This window comes from Rhopilema esculentum, chromosome 4, assembly GCF_057945365.1.
Source record: "Rhopilema esculentum isolate cy_ngs chromosome 4, ASM5794536v1, whole genome shotgun sequence".
NCBI classification, from domain to species: domain Eukaryota; kingdom Metazoa; phylum Cnidaria; class Scyphozoa; order Rhizostomeae; family Rhizostomatidae; genus Rhopilema; species Rhopilema esculentum.
This window is the reverse complement of record NC_142818.1, coordinates 12,484,794-12,512,414: the sequence shown is the minus strand read 5'-3', so window position 1 is coordinate 12,512,414 and position 27,621 is coordinate 12,484,794. Positions and strand designations below refer to the sequence as shown.

Genomic DNA, 27,621 nt, shown 5'->3' with positions numbered 1-27,621 from the left:
AAGTCAGATTTCATAGCAGGAGACAAAGACCATATTCTGACATATTTTCTAACAAGACTGTGTCAGATCAAAGGGACAATATAATCGACACCTTGAAGAAAATGGAAAATTTTTTGGCATTGTATTCATCCGGCTTATCAACTTGCAAAAGTTGGCCTTGTGTTTTTTATCTCACGGGTGAAATCAAGTTTAGTCGGAAGAGTCAGGAGATTGATCTGTTTATGATGATGCTGGTGCGCCAAAGCATGGTCAAAGGATAGCTTTCATTCATGTATTGAAAAGATGACACACCTGTAGAACTGATCTATCACAGCATTTTCACAGACTACATATTCTACCCGACTCCCAACGGACCCCTTTAAGATAAAAATTCTTGTTAGTATGTCTACTTTCCCAGGCTGCCCCTTTGGTGTCATAAACTCAGTTAACAATAAAAAACAAAGGTCAAAGTTGACCTTTAGCAAAGCTCAGTACTCGTTGTTTCTTAAAAGTCTCTTAATTTTTTATGCCAGGGTGCCAGGGTGCCAGGATGCCAGGGTGCCAGGGTGCCAGGGTGCCAGGGTGGAATCCATGTAAAGCTGACAGTTTTCTTTAATCTTTTATGCCAACCCGCCGATGGATTTTCACGAAATTTTAGAGTTCTGTGTATTTTTTCATAAATTTATGTGTTTCTTTATTCTTTTGGTTTGGGTACTAAAAGTTTCTTAAGTTTTTCCGGGCTTCTAATTCTAAAACGAGTTGATCTTCCTTAAATTATGGCTGAATATCCAAATATTCACAAACGATTATTGTCCTCCATTTGTAATTCAGCTTCAGAATTATTGTTTCTGTCCACTTTAGAGAAGCTCACATTATCAGTTCAAGAGAATACCAATTTTGAGAGAATACCAATTTTCTGCATTGAATGTACCCAGATATATTGTCAATTTTTTAGATTTAAGCTAAATTGCTGTATTCTATAATTGTTTGCGTCTAGTTATATTTGTAGAAAAAGATAATTTCGAAACTGGATTAAAATCAGAGGCTTTAGAAATTAGAATCGATTAGGGATTTGTGAGGTGTCTGTGTGTGAGAACAATGGCATTCAATGAATGCTGATTGATCCGTATTTGGCGCGTCTCCGGAACGAAATATCACGTGTGTCCTCGAAGTTGCCATTTTGAGAAGTGGCGACATAGACGACTTCTCAGAAGTGAACTTGGCGTAGCTAAGATGGCGGACGAAAAGTTCAGAAAGGCCACCGAAGGCCTTCTTAACTCGGTGTTAATAAGCAGTAAAGGTGGTGTCCCCTTGTATAAACTTGCAGGAGAATTTCGAGAGGTTTGTATTCTTATAATGCTGGAGAAATTTGCATGATTTGCACTTCCTTCGTAGGCCACACCGAGGGCCACTCAATTCGCACGCACGCGGGCAGTCTATGTAGGGGGCTTACAATTCACAGTTTCAAATTCAGAATTTCCAAAAAAAGATCTTTAAGGTAATTTGGGGTAAGATTTTAAGGAATTGATATGGAATCAGTTTTGGTTCATTACCAATCAGTTCCCGCCCCTTATGGGGAGTTTGTTCCGTTTTGCCTAGATCTCGGGCGTGCAAACAACTTCTGACACTGTTTTAAGACTTCATTTATCGTTGTCCTTACAATCTCGGAACTCCAAGTCCCATTGTCTTTATACGGAGCTCTCAGGACAGTTAAAAATGAAAATATGGGCCAAGGCAAGAACTCTGCTTTAATTTTCATGATTTTAGTTTATAGTATTGGTATTTTTTAATTCTGCATTTTTATATAATATTCAAAGTGCTAGGATTGATGATAAACAGCCATTTTGGAAAAAATTTTCCTAGAGGCTTTCTGTGTAACTTTCAGTCTGGGAAACTTTCAAGCATTAACAAATTTGCCAATAATGCTTTGATGGGGCATCAAACTTGCAACTAGGTTTCTCAGTACTCTTGAAGCTATCAAAAGTACATAATTTTATTGGCATTTAAATCCATAAATCTAGCAAGGCCGGCCCCTTTTTTTAAGAAAAGGTCTATAAGAAACTGTCCATCAAATCTGAGAACATCGAAGAGCGACCTACTAAACAGAAATTGGAAATCATCTGAACAGAAATTGGAAATAATCTAAATCCATTGGTGGAAATGAAAATATACATTGATTGTACATTGAAGCTGGCAAAAGAATTAATTTTTAGTGATGCTGTACCAATGCACATTTTTACATCTTGTCCCTTGTTTGATTAAGTTTTAAACCTCTTTAAGGCAATATTTCAGCAAAGCAAAATAAAAGTTCCTTAAAGGAGAAAAGAAGATGTGCAAAAAGCTAGCCAGCAATGCTGCTTACTGATCACAAGTTGGTTGTTGAAGAACCCCTAAGAAACCAATTTACTGAACAACCTCAACCTTAAGAAACTTTTCATCAAAAATAATGCTTTTCATGGATCAGATCCCAGTTTCTGGTTTAATTTTATAGATAGAATGAAAAAGTCTCCTTGGATAAAATGTTCTGCTTCATGTTTTTTTGTTCTTGTCATACAAATAGACAAAACAAATAAAAGCAGATTTCTTTGGACTTAAGAACCTTGCAAGGGCTTTTGCTGCTCTGTGTAGTGTATTTTTTATCTAAAAATAGCTCGTAAGCATTTTGGTAATTTAAAAAACTTTGAAAAACTTTAAGCACTGAAACCAACAAAGCATTGAAAACTGAATACTAATCATGAATTGTAATTTCTTTAAAAATGTTGTAGGTAGCTGCTCATTCCATAAAGGGGGATGTGCTGTTTAGTTCCAAGTTTTTCCTCAAGATTTTATGCAAGAATGAGAGCACTTTCTTGTTGGAAATTTGATTTGATTTTCTTATAAAGTATATGTATGGTCATTTTTATAATCAGGGAGATATGATGAACTGTTTGCTTGCTTGGCTGGCAACTTCTTTTCAAGGATAATGAGCAGGCAAAGTTTTGAACAACCAACTTCAGAAGATAGAATTATGATATATGCACTGAAAATTTACATTTGTAAGTAGATGCAACGCTAGAGTGTAACATTTCATGTAAAATGAACCTCAGGGTTCTTATTTGAGGGATGGGGTGCTCATTCAAATTGCTACCTTGTCCAATTTTGTCTGCTTTAGAAGGCGCTCATGAGAAGGGGGACACCATTTTGAGAATTTGTATACAATGAATCTATAAAAATAATGACTTTTTAGCTCTAAATAGTCAGTTTTCATTTATATTTTCTTTTTGATAGGTCACAATGTCAGATATTCCTCTGGAAAAACTTGGATTTCAATCTATTGAGTCATATATTCGATCAATACCCCATTGCGCCTTTTTGCAAACAAATGATAGTGGAGTATTAATGGTGAAAGGTGTTGCCAATGAGAGCACCAAGCACATTGCAAAATTAGTATCAGGTCAGAAAAAAGGAAAAAAGAGGTCTTCTACTTTGATCAAAAGTGTAGCAAGAGGAAGAGGTGGATCTGCAAGAGGGAATTCCTACAGAATAACACGAAACCCCAGAGGTGGTGCTAGGGGTGCCTTTATTTCTGCTAATCCATTCAATCCAATGTCATTTAACAGGAGTTCATCTGGAACTACTCATGTAAATAAATCATCAAGTGCCCCAAATTTTGCTAATTTTCCCCATGTTCAGACGAGAGCCATACAGGAAGCAAACAGATTTCTTTCAAATGGAAATTCAAATTTTTCAGCAGTAGAAACAAAGCAAAAAGGTAACATTTTTTCACAGCCAGTAAACTTTAATTTGCCACCAAGAATGAAAAGGCTGCAAGAGTCAAAAGGGATTTTTGATACCAATAAAGTACCTGGTGAAGATCTGAGAAATATGATTGGAAGAAGAAACAATGAAACACAAAGCAGAAACACTTCTTTTGGAAAAGACACAAAAATAACTGTGAAAAATGAAAACTACAATGGAAAACAGGTTGAAGGTAATATTCTATGTCTTTGTCATAGCTAAATGACTCCTCAGGATAAATTTAAAGACTGTTGGTCCCCTTAATGATCAGCTAAGAACAATGTGTTTTCTGACCTATGTGTGTTATGCTGCTTGCTTTGGCTGGCCCAGCTGTGGTAGTGAACCATTTTTGAAACTGCAAAGAAAAAGCTATCAGAAATGGCAAGAAGATTTAAATACTGGAGTTGAATGATAATAATGGAAAAAATATTCTTTTTCTGTTGACATATCTGTTGCACAAACCAAACAGGGAACAAAATTTATTTTAACCATAGCTTTGCTTCAACAAATTACTGAAATCAAAGTTTTCTCTGATTGGTTTATATTGTATATATAATTATCTATCAAGCTCAATAGCTTGTAATATCACTCCAGTGAAGTTTAGCACAATAGGGACAGACTGCCTATTGTCTAATTATCTATCAAGCTCAATAGATTGTAATATCACTCCAGTGAAGTTTAGCACAATAGGGGACAGACTGGCTATTGTCTAATTATCTATCAAGCTTAATAGCTTGTAATATCACTCCAGTGACGTTTAGCACAAAAGGGACAGACTGCCTCTAAATATCTGATGTAATGGGAAAGGAAAGTTATTATTTAAAGTATGTCTCTTAAGCTATTGACATATCAAGCAAACATTCTTTGCTTTATGTTAGCTTTTGTTTGAAATTTGGCTAGGAAGCAAGTTACACTAAGCAAGGCTTTTCTACTTACTGTTTTTGTAGTTTTCATTACATGTTACGGTTTTCTTATGTGTGTTAGCTTAAGTCATAGGATTTTTAAGACATTTCAAACATACATAAATTCTCATTTAATCAACAGGGTTGAAAATATTGATGGTGTATGTATTGAAATATAGTTTATTATGTTAGTAAATGGCAGCTATTTGATTTGTCTTGGTTTTCTTCTAGCTGTGAAAGAAAATGTTATCAAGGTTAGTGTTCAGTCATTCTTTGAAATGTGTTATCCATTGCTATCATTCCTGTTTTGTTACCATGTCTTTCATATACTAGTCATTTTTACCTGCAGTTGTGATTGCTGTTTCTGAAGATACCCTGATTTCAACCAGCATTTAATAAAATGTCAGCATTTAAAAAGATGCATCTATTTCTTGTTTCCTGTGTCCTACCTCGATTATTTAAAGCTTTGAACAAATGATGGTTATTTTTTCAATCATTCTTCTCTGAATCTATTTATCTAGCTTAAAATGATAGGTTCAAATGCTATCCTTTTGAGCAGAAAAAGAAATTATATGTTGGAGGAATCCTGAATTTCATATGACTTAGAAGGTTCACTAAGAATGTCAGATATTTGGCACAGGAAATATAAGAGTAAAGGCTTCGCTAAAAAAGCAATTATTAAATGAGTATTTCAAAATGAAATATTTTTATGAGGGATAGTATTTAAAAGCACCTCAGAGGTTGCCTTATCAAATGTTGTCCTGACAAAGTCCTCTTTTTTCATGCCTGTGGTATAGTGGATAACACTGTTGTCTCTCGTCACAGTAGGCAGACAGAATAGAAATAAATGGGAATCAGGTTCTGTGGTAGAAATAAGGTTCAAAGGAAAAATATGGGAGTGCATAGAATGATTTCAGAAAATATACTGAAAGAGTGACAACCATGGCAGGTCTCAAACTGTAAATTGTTGCTTTATCTCTGAGCCCAGACTTTCTTTCTCTCAGTTTGTTATATGTATGCATCTTAATTTCCAAACACTCCTTGTTCATAGTTCATTGCTTTTTTCTAAAGCATGCAACTATTTAAAATTGCTAAATTTTTTTTAGGTTCTTTCGCTGTACCCGAAAGGTCTTTGGGCTAATGTGCTCTGTCACATGTACAAATTGAAAATTGGAGAAGTACCTCCAAATTTATTGAGTATTGTGAAAAAGGAAATGGATGAACAAGTAGAAGTGCGCAGGTAATTTTGGATACTACCATTTTATAATATGCCAAAGTTTAAAATTGTTTTTTTTTTGTAATTGATACCTAGGATCCTGAGGAAGTGTTGAGAAGCTGTACTTATCAAGCAGTGTCCTGGCCCTTCCTGTTGATTTGATCACACCTCATGTTTTCTAGGCTTAGAATAACAGAGAGCTTGGGACACTCCTCACACCAAGTGAAAGTATGGTCATATCAGGGGCTCAAAACACACATCCTTAATCTGTTGTTATTCAGCCCCTCTAGCAGCTGAGCCATGAGCTTAGAATTACTAGAAAGCATTAAAGCTCTATTTTATTGACCAGAGTATCCAAAACATCAAACTTGTTCCTATGTGATAGGTTGTAAAACTTCCAAGCAAGGCCTTGGTCCAACAGCAATGCATTGTTTTGCATATTTCCCGACTGAGAAATATCATTTTTTGTTGAGATTTGCTACTGAGGGCCAAATAACATTGTTGTATAAACAGAATCTTATAATTGAGTTTTTAGACGCAGCATTATTGATGTTCATTGATGAAAAAAAAGTATCAAAGGCTAGATAGCTCCTAAAAAGTGGGGTTTGGGGAATTTTTAGCCTGCGTGCAGACTCTGTTGACAAAAATGAAATAGGAGAAAAAGTAGAGTATGCGAAGCCGGGCGAATTTTCTTGTTCACAGGTTCCTCAAAATCAAGGAACCGAATTTGATTGGTTGGGGGAATTTAAATTGCTTTTTTCAGTTTCAAAGTGGCGCCTTCGAGCAGAAGTATAAATGAGTGGTATCAGGATAATAGAATAGGTCTGTTTGTTCTTTTGAACAACTAAAATTACAGAAAAACATTGTACGCTAATGGAGTTGTTGTTCTAGTGCTTAGAATAAAATGTTGATGTCAGCAAACATAAAAGGGCCCCGTTGCACAGACTCTACTTTCTCTCCTCTTTTAAATTTCAGAGTCTGCACGCAGTTTGTGTGGGTTTTCATATTGTGTGGAAATCTGAACTTTTCTAAGATTTTTAGAACGCCTATACAAGAATTCTTCTCCCTTCATTACACTGGTGCTATATTTCATTTTCTATAGATATCGGTGAGGATCTGTCTTTCAATGGTCATAAAGGCCTGTCATATTATTTGAGACAAATAATTTTGCAAATATACTTTTCAAATTAGCCACAAAGATATGTTATATCTAATGTGTCTAGCAGTTTGGTATTTAATGTTCTCATTTTGCACTATATTGTTAATGCATAAGGCAGACATATTTGATTATGATTTAGTTTTATTTCTAATACGCGGAATCTCCCTTTGCCCCTGTGATGTCAACTTGGTTGCAGTTTTTGTGTATAGCCTGATTTCTTTATAACTATATATTTAGGGCTACCAACATCATTTCCCAATTGATATGAACAGAGATTTTTCTTCCAGTCATAGTCGACACAAAGCTGCAAACTGCACTCCAATCTTCTTATTTTATCTGAAGAATTAAGGAGATTTTTGTTTCATCTTTCACCAGACAGCCTTTTCCTTAGATGATTTAAGACATAATATTTGTACTACTTGACAAGCCAATATTGAGTTTTTTCTTGGCAAAGCTATCCCGGTGGCTGTATTAACTTGACTAGGATCGACTCCACATTTCAAATTCACAAAATTTTTGCAGTAGTCTTATTACAAAAACTTTCATCACTTACCTAATTAGTTCACATAAATTTATTTGGATATCAATTTGATAAAATGTTCCTTTTTTACATTTAGCATGCACGGTGACAATGAAATAATTTACTTGCGAAAGGTAAAGTGATTATGTAAAACCTTGATTGATTTACTTTATTGCGTATATATTTTCTTTCTTTTTGCTTCTTCCATTTTGTACTAGGAACTTCCCCTCTTTTATCAAGATTGGTTCTTTATCTTTGGTTTATCTTAGAAAGGGCTTTTAAATTCGATTTCCTTACATCTGACAAGTCACTAAGGAAACCAAATTTTAAAATTCGAGCAATCTTATTAATTGGTCATGAAAGTAATTGTTTATAAGACCAATATCCTAAGCTATGATTATTCTGTCTCAACCTTAATGAAGTCACCGGGCAACTGCAGTGTTATTGTTATGTATATCTGTATCTTACAGCCAAAAGAACAAGAAGAAAAACCCAAAAAGAGTGAAGAAATTTCAACTCAAAGTGTTCCTGGTGATACACGAAGTATGTTGTCTGTGAGCAATGAACTTCATTATGAAGTTTTAATCTACCAGGATGTTCCTTAGTTTATAAACCGCAGTTTATTTGCATTTGGTACTTTATCAATATTGCTGTTTACCTGTGTATTATGTTCAATGCCTTTCAGGCAGAGCTGTACATGCATCCACCCCTCCCATGCATGAAAGCATTGTACAGCTCTGTTTATATGTCTTTCAGCACACAGCATAGGGCTGTTGGCAATTATCTGCATTAGATGTAATGTTATGATAATTAATGTTTACTTGCCTGCAAAGACCGCGGATCATATTACAGATGGAGTGGCCTAGACTGTTTTTTCCTTGGGGGGGAGGGGGCTAAACATGCTAAAAACCAAGAGCAGGGGGATTTTTGTATGGTTTTATATAAATTTTGGAAATTATTGAGGGGGCCTAAGCCCCCGTAGCACCCGTAGCACCCCCGCTTCCGCAGTCCCTGCTGGCCTATTCCATAGTGCTCATTGCCTGCTCATACTTTCGTGTGTAGAACAGGCTATTCCTATGTCCGAACTTGAAGCTTCACTCTTCATGCCATCAGGAACTTTTGTGATTGTCTAAGGGTAACCATATCTTGCCTATAGGTTAATTAAGAACATCAGTTTTGTTTCAGCATTATTGTTGTTTTTGCTTATTAAAGTCCAAGCTAATTGAAGAACCTACCTGATTGCAAACCTGGTCAGCCAATTAAATGTGTTACTACCATTTTGGCTTTTGACTGATGCATGCATTAATATTCTAATTCGGTTTTGAGTAGTCTGATAGAAAACTGGTAGTCGATTTTGATTTAAAATCTGAATTGAATTGTTTTAAACATTTCTTTATTTAATTACCATTGTTCTTATGTACCAGAAAGAACTTAATGTCAGGTAACACATTTCAAGACATTCCAATAATCACTTCCAGTTGTTGTTGCAAAGGAGGTTCAAGAAGATCAGGCTAAGGAGGTTGAATCACAGGAAGAGGAAAGTTTCATTCCTGATCAAGAAGTTCCAAAAATTGGGTCAGTATTTTTTTTTCATTTATGTAATAAAAATTATAGATGGAAGCATAATCGCCAGCCCCCCCCCTCCTAAATAGACTGCCTTGGCCATCAGTATGTCAAATGTGGTACTTTCTAAGATTGCTAGCCCTGTCACTCGGTGACCAAGCAACCCAGTTGCTGGCGATCCGGGCAATTTTCTCGAAGGAAACTGTCACCATGCAGAACCTGGCTTCGAAAACACAGAGAATTTTCAGTACCTTAGAATAAACTTCAATTTTCAATCATGGTTTTAGAGTATTTCTGTGTGAAGTCTGAGGTGTGTATTTCAACTCATATGCACTTTCAAGATCCGCTTCAATTGCCCTGCTACCTTATGAAAAGCTCACAATAATTGTTAATATGGAGTTTGTTCTTCAGGAGCGATTCTTCACTGACTATTTTCCAGGGCAAAACGGTAATGATTATCACACATTGTGTCCTGGCAAGTTTAAGGGGGTTTTCTTGTTAGAGATTTATACTTTGGTAAAGCTTTTTTTTATCATCATTCAATTCCATCTCTGTTATAAACTTTTATTAGGTTACTTTTTAAACACGGGTATTTATGTAGAAGTAAGGAAAGCAGAAACATCACATAGGATGCTATATACAGTTGCTTGTTGTCAAGAACAGTTGCTTGGTCGCATTAAGCGTGATATTCGTAGTAGCAACTTAGAACCATCCTGTGATATACACCAGATACCGTAGAATGCTATATATGCATCCTTTTCTTTGTGCAATTGCGAAATTTTTTGCTTTACAAAATTTTCGTGGTTGATTTTATCACTGCACAACCAGGTTATATTATTGCACATTAGATAAATCTTGTCACAGACAAAATTGTTAACGGTATCCATGATGCATTCAGCCAAGTTCTAAACAGCGGACATCTCTTTCGCTTTTTCAGGGAGACCTTTTCAGTCTATGTTTGCCATGTGGATACGATCGACCGATTCTTTGTTCAAAGGACTGAATCTGAAGTAATTGATCTCTCTTCGAAAATCCAAGCATATTATCAGGTACAATCTGTTTTGCTTTCTTTACTAATTGATGCTTTTGTGTACAGTTTAAGAAACAAACCAAGCTTTTTCTTCCATTACTTAAACATTTTAGCATAATTTTTCTATGCTAACTTCACGGTCGATCTAAAGACCACTAAAATAGCTTTAATGCTACTCATTACATCCAAAGATACATTTGGTTCTTCTTATCAACAGCGGCGGTTTTAGGGACTGTGGGGCCGGGGGCCGTAAGCATCTGCTGGGTTCTTGTCCTTTACATTTTTATTATTTCCCTAGGTTCGGGGCCCCTTCTGGCTACCATAAGTGTGGGACCTGGGTCGTGGCCCCCTGGACCCCCTTAAAACCGTAACTAGCCTACTATTGCTCTCCTTGGGTTTGATATCTTGTGTTGCACTTCTAGTCAAAAGCCAAAAAGACACATTGGAAGCCAAAGATTGGTGGCGTGTGCTGCGCTTGTTACGAGGGACAATGGTATAGAGCCAGGGTGATATTCGGCAAAATAGTTGATAACACGTGCGTTCAATGTCTTTGTATTTCTCCTCGAGACGTTTGCAATTACTGCTAAAAGTCTTGGTACACTAACATAAGTTTTAACGGACAAATTGTTCATTTGATCAATCATTTCCCATCCCACTTGGAACTATTTGATCAATCATTTCCCATCCAACTTGGAACAATGTTAGTTAACTATAGAACCTCGGTTTCAACATTTACTGAACATGAACGTTGTTCCGTGGAATGTTGAGAGCGTTTGGCCGGGGCATAAAATTTTGGACAATAGGGAATGAATTTTTGTGTGTGATTTGTATGATATTAGCCTTGTCTATCAAAATTGCCCTGGGAGGCTTAGGAACGGAATTAGCAATTTTCTGGGAAGGAAATGAAAATTTAACACTTTAGAATCAAACTGTTTGATGTTCCATGTTATTTTAGCAGGTATTTTTTGTTTGAGATTATGGTATCGTTCTTACCAGTTGATTATCTCTTTCGTGCTTGTATCTTTATGAGATACCTAACTCTTATCAGTACGTTGCGGTCCTGCATGAATCTATTGTACGGATTCTATTAGCTCAACGACCAAAGGCATAACCCCTTTGAAAGAACAACATCCGAACTCACTCTTACGTTCTCTGTTACGTTAGGCAATTATTCACAAAGCAAAATTTTTTGGTATAACAACCCTCTATGTGTAAGCTGTATTTTTCTTCTGTGAGCAAGCAAATCACTGTGGCGTTAAGAGTTTTTTATGGTGCTTGTCATTTCTTAGAAATTGTTAAATAAATTTTAGGAACTACTTTTACAGTACATAAATACTAAAAAAGGGAATTTGCAAATGTAAGAACAGTTGCTGGCCTAACCGACGTTCTGTCTGAAGGTAAAAGAATGTAACATTCAAAACAACCTAAAATGGATAGAGCTTTTAGTTGTTTTCTAGGTGATGAGAAAGTTGATGATATTGAATTTTTTCTTTCAGAATATCTACGAACACTAGAAGGCCCTCTAAAGATCAGGTAATGAAATGAATATGTTATATTTCTCTTTCTGTGTTTATTTGTGAGTAGATTCAGGACTTGGGAAATTTGAATTTACTGCAAATATGAAAATATGTTTGAATAAACTCAAAGAAGACGTCCAAACATGATTATTGAAAACGAAGGCATTCGTTGGTAAAGATTCTATTAGACTTAAAACTTCAGAAGATAGTTTACCCTTGGTAGGATAGTGAACCAATTTTTTTTGAAAAGATTCTTTGAATAGTTTTTTAAACCGTGAAAATTGCTCTCCCATTCCAGAATGCTGCAACAAATTTTGTGTACAAAGTTTTGTATATAGACTATGGAAACATGGAAACAGTTGGAGACGAAGAAATACGAAAATTGGAGGCGGAATTTTGTACGTTGCCAGCCCAAGCTATACAGTGTCGCTTACGTGGTGTTATGTGGACGGGGGTAAGTGGCATTCCTCTGCAACTTTGATCAATCATTCACTACGCTTTCAATAGCCTTTCTCTTGTTTTCAATGCATTGTTTAAATTAACTAAGCCAATTGCTAGTCTTTGCATGCAAAAAATAGCAAGCCTTTTTTTTGTACATTCAAGAAGTTTCAAATTTTGTAAACAATGAAAAATTCTTATGTTATCATAGCGAGGTTCTGTGAATAGTAACATTTTAGTTTTTCGATTTTTAATTTCGGTCTTCTTTAGGCCATGCAAGAATGGAGCTCCGAAGCAGTTGATTTTTTCAAAGAATCGACTGAAGATGTACAGCTCAAAGCCAAAGTTTCAAATATGAGGGGTTAGTTTCAGTGATTACAAGATGGTTCGATTCCTTAAAATGCCATGCCCTGATGTCATTAGCAATGATTTCAACTCTGGAGAGGGGAGGAAGAAATTATTTGTAACTTTTCAACTACATATAAACATAATCATTCTTTTCTGTCCCTTCGTGTCATTTTAAAAGTATGCATTCAGAATGACCGATTTATAAGATCTGCCTACGTCCTCAAAGGTTGGAATTACTTTGAAATTTGATTTATAAAATCCCTTTATGTTATTTGCTATCCAGGTATAGAATTCTGCCACTTTTTAACGCTCAGGTAAATGCTGTTTTCGTACAAAGTTGCTATAATTTGAAATTATAAATCCTTTTTTCAAATGTTTGTTTATATAGATAGCAGCAATCTTTAAGTATGTTGCTGCTGTGGGTAGGTGCTTGTGACGTAAGTAGGAAAAATCATCGAGCTGGCCTAAATAGAAAGGCTGATAAGTGTCAATTAATTTGTGATGAATACAGCAAATGGGTGAAATATGGACTCAGTCTTGAAATTTATTTAAATTAAGAATGATAAAATCCTTGCTTTTCTTCACATTACCCGAGGTTGTTTCTTCTTCCAGACAGCATTATAGACGTGGACTTACGAACTGCCGATGGCAAAAGCATCGCAGAGGCATTGGTGGACAAAGGCCTTGCGATATCGGAAAATAGGCGCCGCACGGCCTCACTGCCTCAATTGCCGAAGATATCCCCCGAAAAAGAAGAGACACAGGAAGATGAAATCTTGAGGTGACATTCTTCTTCTCTTTTGCTTTTATCACGAGTAGAGTGGCAAAAGCTCTCAAACGAAAGATTTGAGAAAAAAGATAAAGAGAACTATAAGAACTTGTTTGTCCTTTCTATGATTTCAACTTTCATCACAAGCTTTTATTCTCTATTATGTACTTTTGTTCTCTATATATGCTCTATTCGATATTGTCCCCTTTTTTAGTGTATTCTATTCGATATTGTCCCCTTTTTTTGTGTATTCTATTCGATATTGTCCCCTTTTTTCTGTGTATTCTATTCGATATTGTCCCCTTTTTTTGTGTATTCTATTCGATATTGTCCCTTTTTTCTGTGTATTCTATTCGATATTGTCCCCTTTTTTTTGTGTATTCTGTTCGATATTGTCCCCTTTTTTCTGTGTATTCTATTCGATATTGTCCCCTTTTTTCTGTGTATTCTATTCGACATTGTCCCCTTTTTTCTGTGTATTCTATTCGATGTTGTTTATCATTCTATTCAAGTTTGTATACCTTTCTCTGTTACATCTTTGCTATACTTTGTTTTTTTTTCAAGGGTTTCTTTTCCTTTCAATTTTACTCCAGCTCGCAATTTATTTTGCATGCAAATATATTATTAGCCAGTTGCCAGATAACAATCTACTTTTCTTAATTGCTTGAAAATAATAATGTTAATTTGTCTTTTTGAAAAGGCCAAGTTTTTCATTATCATAATTCTCAATTTCAGCCCGAAGCCCTCACTCTTATACCGACTGAACAGCCTCACTTTGGATTCATCGGATGATGCCGAAAGTATGTGCACCTTAAAATACTCTATTAGTCCAAGTTCCTTTTCAAACTACCCTCGGTTCCAGGCATTGAAGCTCTCTGTCTGTGGCTGCTTAAACCCGCTTGTAAAAGGAATCAGAGTTTCTTAAAGGTGCATTGATAACCAACTTGTGCGATGATAAAATTGACTACACTCTATCAAATCTCTTTAAAATTGTTCCAGTATCTAGGAGCTATCTAGTTTGTTTCACCCTTCATCTTCTTCTGTAAGTTCTTTTTTCTCAAAACCTTGTTTGAATCTAGACCACCTTTTCCAATCTTTTTTTAAAGTTTGGGTGAGTTTTGGTGTAATTCGACAATTTCACATAGGAAGACATCGTACGCTACAGTTACTTAGTTTGATGGTCGTAGTAAAAAAGCCACGCCAAAATTTCTTAACAAAATTATGCGCAATGACAAAAGCTCCTTTAAAATAAACCCCAGATTCCAGTACCATTAATATCTTTTTAAACCACACTTGTTTTTGTTGTAGTCAAGCAAGTGGAACTACCCAAGGACGACATTTTTGATATCCTTGTAACTGCAGTAAACTGTCTCAATGAAATTTCGGCTGTTCTGGATGATGACCACAATCAGGTCAGTTATTGAATACATTTAGCTGCCAACCTCCAAGTCTCGTTTTTAAATTTAATCAGTTGATTCCTCTTTTATTTATTTAAAATTACTAGCAATTAACCCATTTTACTATGCAACAATTTGACGCTTTGCAAAAGGTGCAAAATAGCTAAAGTTTGTGATTGTTTTGCCAGATAAGAGAAAAACTGAGCAATGTAAGAAAATGGAGAGTAAGATCTGGCTCCTGTTTAATAAATGAGCCTCAGCTCTTCAAACACAAATCTTCATTCATAGTCGTTATGTTAACCAGCTGAAGTTTTTGCTATGTTTTCATGGACAAAGGCAGAGCAAGATTACGTACAAATATACAAGAACTGACTTTAATTGTCTGCTAACAAAGAGGTTAACATAAATACACTCGTTTGTCGCAGAAAAGTTGCTTATGGAGAAAATTTTCAAACATACTGCTAAATTAGCTTTTCTGCAATACAGTCTCTTTTTAGATATCACATGACAATGTTATTTAGTTAAGCATGGCCTTTATTGTTGGTAGTCTCAAACAATGAGATGTGTGACAGAATATTTCAAAGGGTTTATTCTATTTGAAGCAGAAACGTGATTTCACCACCTCATTGGATTTCACCAATTGACTTGGTGCCTCTTTTGTTACAGGGGCGCTTAAAAGTCTTAGAAGCTGGCATGCAGATCTATTTTGATTCAGACCAATCAGGTTAGTTTCTATTTATCATTCAAAACAATATTATTGAGAACTATGTGATAAAATTAAAAATGACTCAAGACAAGATAAAGTAACATTAAAGAGCGTCACATGCAATGACCCAACGTAACAAAAAATAAAATAAAATGACATAACATAACATAACATAACATAACATAACATAACATAACATAACATAACATAACATAACATAACATAACATAACATAACATAACATAACATTACATAACATAACATAACATAACATAACATAACATAACATAACATATCATAACACAACATAACACAACATAACATAACATAACATAACATAACTTATAATGTCAATCATACTATATTTCATTTTATTTCATTCATATAAACTTCAATGCTGCCGGTTGTCAGTTTTATTCTAATTGAACTTTCAATCCAGATGAAAAGTTTCAAATTGAAGTTGGATGTGTTTATGCCGCATTTTTCGAAGAGGCCTGGTATCGAGTGAAGGTTACAGAGGTCTGGGAAGACTCGGCCGAGATTTATTTTGTCGACCGTGGTGACAGCGGCAAAGTGCAGACTTCATTTATCAAGAAATTACCGCCACAGTTTAAGATTCTGCCATTACAGGTATGAGTTATTTCCACGATGAATGATGAAATCTGCATGAGCTTGAGCTTGTTTTTGTTATGATAACCTTTTCATTTTCAAATAAAAGGAGTGAATATATGGGGATTGAGCAGGTTGGTGCCATAATTTAGAGAGTAAGTGTACAAATGTGATTTGCAGAAGTGTTTCGTATTAAAATTTTAAGGTAGAGTGCAAATTAACTGTATTTTTATGTAATATGTAACATGATATTTTATTTAATATTTTTCAGCGACAGTATTTTATATGTCATTTACAATTGTAGATGTTATATGATTATATTATATTATATTATATTATATTATATTATATTATATTATATTATATTATATTATATTATATTATATTATATTATATTATATTATATTATATTATATTATATTATATTATATTATATTATATTATATTATATTATATTCTATTTTATTTTATTATATTTTATCGTTTTATGCTCTATCGTATTGTATATTATATTATGATCTATTTTATCATAACATATCATAATATACCATATTATATTTTCTCATAGAAAATTTTTTGATGTAAAATTTTATTGCATAAATATCATTTTCTTTTCTTTTATAATATATTTTATTATATTGCATCATATTGCAGCAAATATTCTTTTCACTAGGCAATCGAGTTGACTCTAGTAAATCTCCCAGAAAGTGACAACCCAAAGCACATCCAAGCTCTTTGCGATGCCATCTTGGGAAAAGAATGTGTTGCCGTTGTAATTGATAGGTTGGAAATTTAAACTCTTAGTTTTATCCTGGCGTTTAAGGGTTGTTCTATCTTTGAAATGTCGATTTAGATTTCATCTTAAAACTTAAATGCATATGTAAGGAGAACTGTAATTCCTCAACAACATCTTGACGAACCTTTTGGAATGATCTTTTGTGTGATGTAATAGAACTCGGAAATAATCCTTAGCCTTTTTTAACCGTGTTGCTAAATTGCTGAAATTCGACGTAGCTGACTTTGCCGGATTCGTTTATTACGCAGAGATCAAGATGTCGCACTAGTGGAATTGTTTGACACAAGCTCGGGCAGTGAGGTCAGCATCAATGACAAAATTGCCACTGACTTAAACTTCAAAGACGAGGAAGTTTTCCAACAATTTCTTCCTGACGTAAGTTTATAGCGCAAAATTAGTTATCTTATTTTCTCTATAGAATGCTGCTGTGTTTATTACAAAATCCAAGTTTTGGATGCGGCGTTTGATAGCGGGTGGCGTTTATCAGAGGGCGGCGTTTATCAGAGGGCGGCGTATAATAAAAAATGAAAATGTGTCAGTTGAAAAGTGATAAGACAAAGTGCGATAAAACAGACTTTGATTTAAACAATGTTTTATTTCCTCAAAGACATGTAATAAAGATTTTGTGAAAAATGTTTTAAAGCTCACAAAAAATGTGTTCACGTTATGTAAATGTGAAGGAATGTCACTGTCTCCGTCAAAGTCCTCGTCTCTATGACATAAAAAAGTTCATAGCTTTCAAATAATAAGCGCGTTTATTAGAGGAAATACGGTAGTCACAATATTTTTATCATGAAGCATGTGCAAATTCCATTGATAATGGCAATCAGAGAATCTGTATATATGAAAAAAAGTTCCATAATTTCTAGGAACACTCAACAGATCTTGCTTTCATCTTTTTATATTGTTTTCTTAGACTTCAATGCTTTCGCTTCTTTTTCTCATCAGATCTTGATAGTATAGGTAATATCATGCAAGCAACTCTAAGAGCTTGCTACTTTGATTGTACAATTTATCATAAACTATGTTTTGTTTGCCAAGCATTCTTTTTGTCACATTTTTAAGTATAGCATTTTGATTGTCTGTGAGGATCTTTCGATTCCAGATAGATTTTTCAGTTTTTTTTAGATTTGTCGGCTTGTTTTGTTATGATTTTATCCGTTTGTTATCTGAGTTTTTTTTCAGATTTGTTAATGTGTTTGATTTTGTTAACTTGCTTCTTTCCCCTCGCCTTCCCTTCGTCGTTGTCTGATTGTTCGCTCTCCATGGCGTAATTCCCATAGCTCAGTGCAAATTACCACGTTAAATTATTATCAGATTATTAAGAGATCAAACTTGGTCCCTTCTCGTGAAACCCGAATGTTGATATAGTGATTTTGTAACTTTGTGTTCTGGGTGTCGGAAAAAATCTTTACACCTCCAAGCTGTGGTAAAAAGAGAATTGTGTGACCGCAAAGGATGCCAGTCAGGAAAGGGTTTCTCGATGTCTTGAGCACCAGATATGCTTTGTATTTATAGTAGGGCTGGCAAATACCCCGAAGAGAATTGATGACGACACCGGCAAAAAATTGGCAGCAGCGAAGAGTGCGTTTGGTTTAATGGTTTTTTAAACACCAAAAGGTTTAATACCAGTTTGGCGACAATATTTTTTCTGTTTGTAATTTTCTAGTTTGTTTGACGAGACCACAAAATACATTTAAAGCTGGGCTAAATTTCTCCGATCGTCAGAAACTAGTTTATAAGTTTTGTTTTATATATCTGTGATTTTTGTTTTAGGTTGGTGAAATCGCTGATGGTTTTGTTTCAAACGTTTCTGAATCTGGTCTTTTCAATGTTTGTCTGGTGGGACCAGGTGTCCAGCAATTAGACGCATTAAATGAAGAATTGCAAGACTACTTCTCGAAGGTGATTTAGCCATGTGATTTATCACGTGATTCTCCACGTGATTTTGTCACGTGATTTTCCATATGGTTTTGACATGCTTTCTTTAATTCGCAGCATTTTATGTGGGATAAAGTAATTACAGTAAAGTTATCAGAAAGTGTCAAAATGTACAAACTGAACTTTAAAATCTATGGAAATAAAACTCAAAATGTCCCTAAGTAGAGGAACATCGTGGAATGAGCTAAAAAATAAAAACCAAAGCTGTTAGATTCCCTATAAAATTTCGAGATTCCTTAGATTTTAATTTCGGCTTCAATCTGCTCAATTTTGTTTTATTGAAGTTTCTAATCTAATTTGTCGACGTTTCTAATCTAATTTCTTTTAGGAGCTGAGCATGTTAAATGGTTTCATATTTACTTACTAAGTTGGGTGAATATTATATGCAATAAAAATATAGTAAGGTTTTTTCTTTTTCTCGTCATTATCCAGGGATCAAAAGCGGCTGATTTTGTAAAGAGTCCCGAAACAGAGAAGATTGTTTGCACCAAGCTCAAAGAAGATAGTACTTGGTGTAGAGCTATCATAAAATGTGTAATGGCCGCAGAAAAGAAGGTATTCGCTTTGTCTCTTTGGCCTTCTTACTTACGTTTAGTCGTACAAAACCTATGAAGGGGTGGGGGGGGGGGGGGTTGCGTTTTCTGTTTCATTTCACTGCGTGGATAAAGATCCTACAGTTGACTTGACAAAGCTGTACTATACTGTCGTGAAAAAGGCTATTTTCGTCAACTTCCGATCACAAGAAAAAAAAGATAATTTAATTCACTAACAGCCAACAAAGGATGAGCAAGAACCACTGCAAAGAAGAATCTAATTCTGGTAGATCTGTAAACAATTCGAGGCTGGATTTTTCCGGTGGGGGCATATACAATAAAGAGTAAGGGGGGAGGGTCATTAGTAGCCTGGGGCTTGATTTGCAGTTAAATAAGCATCCTTATTTATGTGAAAATGGCGACAGGGCCTAAGTTTTTACACAGGTAGCAAGATGTATTTGAACAAAAATGGCCTGGTAGCTAACGACTCTCATGAAGGAGTAATATTGTGGGGAACTCTGCTTAACATCTTTAACGGCAGATTTAAAAGCAGCAACGCCTGGCCTAAAACAACATTGCAATAATTTGAGGAGTGACGGGAAAAATTTCTTAAATTTTAAGAAATATTTTGTTATTTTTTCCTGTAGAATGATGAAAACGTACTTTTGCCCGAAAGTGATCTTCGTAGAAGAAGTTACAATTTGGGGGGGGGGGGGATAGGGGCTTTGTTAGAAGCAGGATTTTGGTATATTCCAAAGGGAAATTAATTGCCACGGAGATTGATTTGTGTACAAACCATCGATAGCAACGCTTTAAAAAGGATATGTCTTGTTCATTCCAGGCAGAGATCGAGTTTATTGATTACGGCACCAGAGATGTTGTCAGTGTCATGGCCTTACGGGAGATACCAGAAAAGCTTAACGAGATGAGAACGCACCCTGCACAGGTAAACGTGTCAACGCAACTTAAAACGTATGCGTCTCGTGATTCTCGAGATTCTGGTTGTTAGAAACACCTTATTTTTGTGCGACACCTTATGTTTATGCGACACCTTATGTTTATGCGACACCTTTATGTTTATGCGACACCTTATGTTTATGTGACACCTTATAGTTATGCGACACCTTATGTTTATGTGACACCTTATGTTGCACTTTTTGCTGGTATAAGATAAATTTTGGTACCTCAAACGAATAACACACTGCTACTGTGAGCACAAATCCCTCAATCATGGAATCTGTGCCAAAAAAACAAAAGCCCAAGGAACACCAAAAACGGACGTACCCTGTCACATATTAAACGTGATTATATATTGTTTAATTAGGCTAATTATACTCAACTCAACATGTAATTTTTCAAAATACTAGCAATAAAAAGGAGATTTGAGAATTGAAATATTAATAAGGGAATTTGAACGTTAATATTGACTGATTGTGATTCGTTTCACCCTAAACAATTTTCGTTTTCAAATCTCTTATAATTTAAACTTTAGATTGTCACAATATCTGCAACACAAGCACAAAAATATGAAACATTGTTTGTGGATTAAAAGTATTTTGGTTAATCACTATATGAACTAAGAAGGAGGCAGCGAAGTTGATTGTTATATTCAAAGCGAAACCTTTAATTTGATGGATGTACTAGTTTTGCCATTTAACTTAAGCAAAGGTATCCAATTTCATTTCGCCAGGTTATTGGAATGAACGAGGCTAGCATTAAGGGCGGGTGCACAACTTGTTTTGTTTTTGTTCTTAGTTTTTATTTACTTTTGTTGACAAATATGTTTTTTACGTTGAAAGATGAGAACTCAACATTTAACACCCTGCTAGAGTTATTTCTTTAAGTATTTATGCCAAAGATTGTTCGCTATGAAAATTTTCCTGCTCTTGGTATCTCAGTGAGCAATGTGAGACAATCCTCCAAGATTCTTCGCAGTAGTCTTGTTTGTATCCTAACAAATGTATTTGCACTTTAATATATTTTTGTTAATGTATTCACTTTTTTGTTATTCTAGACAATCAAGTGTAAGCTTGCGGATTGTCCAGACGAAGCTCAGGTGAGTCGTGCTGTTTGTTTTTAAAATAAAAAAGCTCTTTCAAGCATCCGATTTAGTGAAAGTCCACGATTTCCAAGGTACGACTTAAGGTTACGGTAAACGTTTTAAACACGAAAATTGGTTTTTCCTTCCTAAAGGCCAAACGGCTCAAAAAATCTGGATAAACTATATATCATTCGATGCACAAGATTATGGCGTATCTAGCCAGATAAAAATTATTGGCAAATAATGTTAAATGTTATTTTCCATGCGAATTTACTGGTCAAAAAGTGTACCACCTTCAAAAGCTATTATGTACCCTTGCGTTTGAGGTAACAAAATCTGACTTAGACCAGCAGGAAGTGCAGGTCCTAAGCTACCAAAGTGTGTCTCAGATTTTTCAAATTCCTCCTCTTTATGAAACTATACCCTGTCAAAAATTGGCAAATAATTTTTCCACCCTCCCGCAGCTGTATTTGGGTATAAAAGACGGACCAGAGAAAATAAAAAAATTTTGAGACACACTTTGTTTGCCCAACGTCTGCCCTGGCCGTGTGCAAATTTTCAAGCCATTCTATTGGTTCCTTGGGTACATAATAGCTTTTTCGTACCTGCATGTAGAGGAATTTCGAGTCCGGAGAAAACGGGATTTTACTGATCGCACTTGCAAGATACACTCGTAAACCACAGTGTAATCCGGGTCAAGTCACTTGAAGATTTAAGATCAATAAGCCTGTTTAAATAAACACGGCCGTACATTGGATATATGGATGTGCCATGCGATATTGTAAATGAGACATGCGACCACAACCGCAAAGCAACGATAATCGGCTTAACAGGTCAAGAGATTTTCAGGCCTCAACTAAAAGTTTTGATAAAGAAATTATGGAAACCTTCGGTTACATGGGATTTTTTCCACTTTCAAAATTTCTGTTTGTTTCAAATTTGGTATCATTGTGTGCCTTGAAAGTTCGGCTACTTGAATGTGAAAAAATCGAAAAAATGATGTTTTCATCAAGAAAACGTTTACCGTAACCTTAAGGGGTTAATAACCTCTGTATTTTCAATCATCACTGAAATTAACTTGAATTTACAAAGAAAGTGACTTTTATTGTTATTATATTATAGGCATTTCTCATTATCGATATTATAATTCAAGCCGTTTATTAATTCTTTGATATTTCCGTGATCTAAATGTGTTTGCATTGTTAAAATCATTTCATCAACTGGGGATGGCTGTTGATTTGTGTTCGATTGTTCATTATTTTTGCCAATCATTTAGCATACATCAAACAATATCTAAACTTGTATTTATGCTCCAGCTCTCAGGTCTACCTCCTTCAATTATTATAAGTTGATTTGTTCTTTAATTTTGATGTTGTTCTGGCTAGGATCTGTGGAAGAATGGATTGGCCTCGCGGCTGCTGGCATCTTTGAAAACGAGAACTGTCGTTATCAAGGTGAATATTCTTATGTTATTTTTGTTGTTGTTATTGTTGCTTTTGTTGTGTAGATGTGTGTGATTTGCATTCGTTTTCTTTCGTTTTTTTCGCAAAATCGTGTTAGCCTTTTTCAGTGCATATTACCGTAAATCCTCGAATTTCCCCCTTCTCAAAAAATCACCCTATTCGAGTAAGCCCCCACCCTAGAACTACAAATTTTCAATAAGCCTCCCCCTCGAATAAGCCCCCCTAGAATAAACCCCACTGCTACCATAAATCCTCGAATCGACCCCCTCTTGATCTGTTGATTTTTGCCATCTGATGTTGCTTTTGGCGTTTTATTGAATTACTACTTAGATTAATACTTTTGGTAATGATTGATTAAAGGTTTATAAAGAAATTCCTACTAAAATATAGGAGGTCTTTTAATATTGCTTCTTAATTAATATCGAAGGTAAGTAAGCCCCCAGGGGGCTAATTCGAGGATTTGCAGAAAATAAAAATGTTATAATCCATTTCAAATTCTTACAATAAATTGATTATTTATGCTATATATGTACAGAACAACTTACCTACCCCTAAAAGTTTCAGTTGCCTGACCCCTTCTCCCCCTAACAAATTACCTACCTCCAAAAGTTTCGATTGCCTGACCCCTTCTCCCCCTAACAAATTACCTACCCCCAAAAGTTTCAGTTGCCTGACCCCTTTTCCCCTTATACAGACTCGCGCATTTTTTGACAGATCCCCCCTCCCCCGGCACAGGCTTATTCCCTGAATGTTGACTACCCTTCTGTTTGAGCGCTTTCAATGTATTTTGCATACAAGAAGAAAAATAACATGCGGATTCGCAGCTGAAGGATAGAAGATATGATTGAGTTGTTCATGATTCAGGATTAAGCGTTTGTTTTTTATTTACTGATCTTGACGTTCAAATTTTATGAAATTCCCAAGAAATGCCACCTCTAAAACCTTTGCACAATCGTTTACTTTCTATGAACCTGATCCCTTGGATCTACACTTTCGGGTGCCCCCCCCCGCGTACCATAGTTGCATAATTTTCAAATTTCCTTCTTTTATAGTCGGTGAAGGAAGCTGACGACAATACTGCTCCTTTGATTCAAATTTTGCAAGCGGACCCGATTGATACCTCAAAATTTACATCAATTGCTGACGACATCACTGAGATTTGTGCATCTTTAAGGTTTGCCTAATCCTACAGTCAAGTCTCTACCCCCAAAAAAAGGCCTAGAATTTCTTATCCGCAGTTAAACGTCCGGACAGCAGACACCTTCTTTCAATGAACAGTTTTTCTGGTTCCACAGATAATGGAGATTTCACCTAACCTATTTCATAAAGCCTGTATTTTTTTCTCTCTTACTTCATGCCATCTTTTGATATATCGTTGAAAAGTTTTCTAGATTTTTAGTCTTGCCCTCAAAAAAACTAAAGAAACAACCGTGAAACTTGCTCACCACTGATTTACTGCTAAAGCAACCTTCAAGTTGTATTTGTATCACTTACTCGTTTTTCAATCCTTTTTTCCAGCTAACTGTCGAAAGGCTGTTAAAAATGACACGACTTTTTCATGGCTTCTGTTCGCCTCTATCATATTCATGGTCTGCAATTTTCGACAGCGATTTGAGAAAAAAATTGTAGCTTTTTTCGCCCTGCTTGCAAACGCTTATCCCTTGATCTCAATTCTATTATCCCATTGTGCAACAATAAATATTATATATCAATTATTTCAGCATTTTTCTAGTATTTGAAATTGAATCTTTTCGTAGGGACATAAATCTTTGTGACCACGTAATTTCATCTAAAGCCGTTGCTGTAGAAAAATCTTGTAGAAAAAGTTTAAGCATAATTTTTTGTTCCAAACAGAAATGCCCATTTACCGGCAGCTGTTACAGATAAAAAAGGGCAGGTAGAACCCCACAAAGAAATCAAGGCTCCTTCTGTTGTGGAAGGTTCGACTGACCACCCATCCGACTTGAATCTGGACAGGGCGTCTGGTGTTCAAAAACAGTCCATTTCAAGTCAGATATCCCATTCGAGTGCCTCATCTGAATCTACCAAAGATAAATTGGTGCTTTCAGTTCGAAACGCGACCGTTCCACCTTTGGAAATCAAAGAACATTGGATTGTTATTTATGTTACCAATGTCCAAAGCCCGTCAAAGTTTCATGTGAGTATTTTCGCTTGGCTCTACCATTGACTTTGACCCAAATGCGGTCACTGGTGTGTATTTTGAAGAAAAAGCCATTATGCTCTTATCTCCAGAAAGTCACAATCTTCTCACACAGTATACCCCCACTGTAGCCACACCAAATGTTGCCTTAACTGTTATTGAAGTATGACTGTAAACGGGGCTTTATTGAGAAGTTTGAAATAATTGCAGTTTGACGTCATCCGGGCTGACTATAAGTGGAGTTATTTTTATGCTTAAGAGCACATTTTAATTCGGTACCTTTATGGTTTGGGAGTTTTTAAAAGGCCATGCTTGTACTGCATGCTTGATTTAGGACCTTTGCATTCTCGAACCTTGCTTGAGTTCACAAACTCTGGCGTATTTAATAAATTTGCTTTTGTATTTTAGTTTGTGCTCCACGACAATTTATCACTTCTTACTAACACAATGGAAAGATTGCTTGAACACTACATGGTACGATTTTTTTTTCGCAACAATTTCCAGCACCATCTCAATTTGCTTTGGGTGGAGTGACGTAATTCTGTGTGCACTTAGAAAGTATTTCCCCCGAGGCATTTAGAAGACATTTTTACATCTTGAATTCTTAATCAGGAAAAAAGATTTTATTGTTGAAATTGCCCAAAGGGGACATGCTGTTACACCTGGGAACTGATTTCGTTTATCAAGATAATCTTCTGTTTTTTTTAAATTTATGCTTGGCAGAATAATTACAAAAGCATTTTGATTGTAAGTAAGTTTTATCGAAAGCCAAAAATTTTTCAGCCATCTTAATACGAAATGATACGTTACGGTTCCTGTTCTACTTTTTACGCGTAAAAGGAGTGAGTCTAGCAGGACTTGAAACTATCTTCGTTTCATCGCCACAATTTCGCAGTTTACCTGAAGTCTGCGCTGCAATAGAAAGCTTCTATTTCGCCGTAGGACTCAGACAACTCTTTTGATGACTGCTGCGAAGGAGATGTGTGTGCGGTTTTAGTGCAAGCAGAGGAAACTTGGTACAGAGGAATCATTCGCACGATTGATGAAGTGGAGGTTCGTGTTGACAAAAATTGTAATGAAAAATTTATTTTGCCTTTTAAACATTTTAACACAAAGTCGTTACGTTGAAAAAGCTAAAATTGTTTGTGAGCTCCTCCTCAGAGGTTTGCAACGACGAATGAACTGCAGAACGCAGATAAAAAGAAAATGCAGAATTTTTTAAAAGAAAACAAAGAAAATTAAAATAAAATTTTGTCTCATCTTCCTGTCAGGCGTACCAATCTTCGTTGTTGTTTTTCTTCATTTCTTCTGACGCCGTTACAATTTCTTTTTTTCTGATAGGATCTAGTTGGTGTTTTGTTACCGGATGTGGGAAAGATGACACTTGTCCCGATTACTGACATCAGACCTCTGCATGATTCGTTCCTCTCCTTGCCTTTTCAGGCCATCAGAGGGTCCTTAGCAGGTTTGTTTTTAATAATTTTCATTTACGAGAATAGTCTTGACATTTCGATTATTTCCAATTATTTCCAAAGATAAATTATCTAGAATGTGCTGTACTATTTTAATTTGATATTTTCTTGGACTATTAAAAATTTTTGTGAAGATAATATGTTCTAGGTCAAAATTTTTTTTAACGTTTCGTCTTGAAACTGAAACTGTTTCTTATGAGAAAAATATAAATACAATATCGGTTTTTTGTCTGGAGTTCTGTTACCTTTAAGTCTGATTTTTACACTTGCTTTTGTCTTAGACCTTCCTCGCCCATCAGCCGATAAATGGCCGAAGACAGCATGTAAAAGATTTGGTGATTTGGTATTTAATCAAAGTTTCTATGCTAAAATCAAAAACTCTGAACTGACTTACCCAGCCTCGTACTCGTTTGTTGATAATAAAAGCCTCGAATTGACTCTGTTTGACCCAGCAGAAGAAGCTGATGACATGACAATTAATGAGCTTGTCAAAGGTCTTCTAATGTAAAGTATTCCAGTAATTAAATATTCAATCTTTGTAATGTTCTGACACATGCAATTATGCTACATTAGTTGCACTTATATGATCCTGTTTTTTCATAATTCCAAGCGAAAGTTTTATCCTGAATAGCATGGTACATGAAGCCAAAAAATGAATTTTGTTTAGTATGATCTTTAAGCTCTTAAATAAATAATAAGATGAGCTAGGTCCATAACAAGAAACGGTTCGTTATCACTTTTTTCTTGTCATAGATTTGCAAAATTAAGGAATAAACTTTTACTGCAATGTTAGAAAAAAAGAGGCTATCCCAATTTATGTAAACTTCTAATAAATTATGATTTGCCTTCCAAAAGTACCTTATTCTTTTATTTCGGATTCAGTTTGTCAAAAAAAATTTCATTTCAAATTTGATAATGGTAATGAAAAAATATTTTTAATTTACCAATCTTCACCTATTCAGCGATATTTTTTTAGAGTTTTGCGTAAATTTATCTGCTAGGAGCAATATTGCTTGTCAGCCATAAATCATTATCACAATGAAGAAAGATATTTTAGAAAATGACGCTATTATATTGATGTAGGCTTAGTATGTATATAAAATAAGTTTAGCTAGTGTTGTGTTCTGTTAGTAGTGATTTTTTGTTTTTTAAAACAGATGTTTTCAACAAATCATTCTTTTAATAATTCCAAGTTTCACATCACAATTTTTTTGACTACCCGTTTTCTTTGTTATTTTAAAGAAATGTTCGAATTAAGAAGAGCTGGTTTGCTGGGAGAGGAAT

At 35.2% G+C, this 27,621-nt stretch overlaps 1 protein-coding gene and 1 long non-coding RNA gene across 2 annotated transcripts; one reads left to right on the top strand and one right to left on the bottom strand.

The window, feature by feature from the left end:
• Positions 1-1,122: 1,122 nt before the first annotated feature.
• On the top strand, positions 1,123-27,535 carry LOC135691258 (tudor domain-containing protein 1). The gene is made up of 30 exons (XM_065209070.2): positions 1,123-1,320; positions 3,247-3,949; positions 4,890-4,912; positions 5,765-5,898; positions 7,651-7,687; positions 8,024-8,096; positions 9,032-9,128; positions 10,054-10,165; positions 10,569-10,681; positions 11,643-11,679; positions 11,962-12,117; positions 12,372-12,462; positions 13,062-13,230; positions 13,954-14,018; positions 14,527-14,630; positions 15,282-15,339; positions 15,761-15,951; positions 16,604-16,713; positions 16,975-17,101; positions 18,503-18,631; positions 19,100-19,222; positions 20,042-20,146; positions 21,215-21,256; positions 22,627-22,695; positions 23,757-23,878; positions 24,559-24,862; positions 25,274-25,339; positions 25,808-25,918; positions 26,207-26,330; positions 26,619-27,535. Exons 1-30 carry the CDS (start codon positions 1,213-1,215, stop codon positions 26,843-26,845), a joined length of 3,930 nt encoding a protein of 1,309 aa, XP_065065142.2. The 5' UTR covers positions 1,123-1,212; the 3' UTR covers positions 26,846-27,535.
• Positions 3,752-9,038, bottom strand: LOC148960442 (uncharacterized). Its single transcript, XR_016145296.1, has 2 exons — positions 8,212-9,038; positions 3,752-4,111 (listed from the first exon to the last, which is right to left on the bottom strand). It is a non-coding gene; the product is annotated as an uncharacterized LOC148960442 (long non-coding RNA).
• Positions 27,536-27,621: the final 86 nt, after the last annotated feature.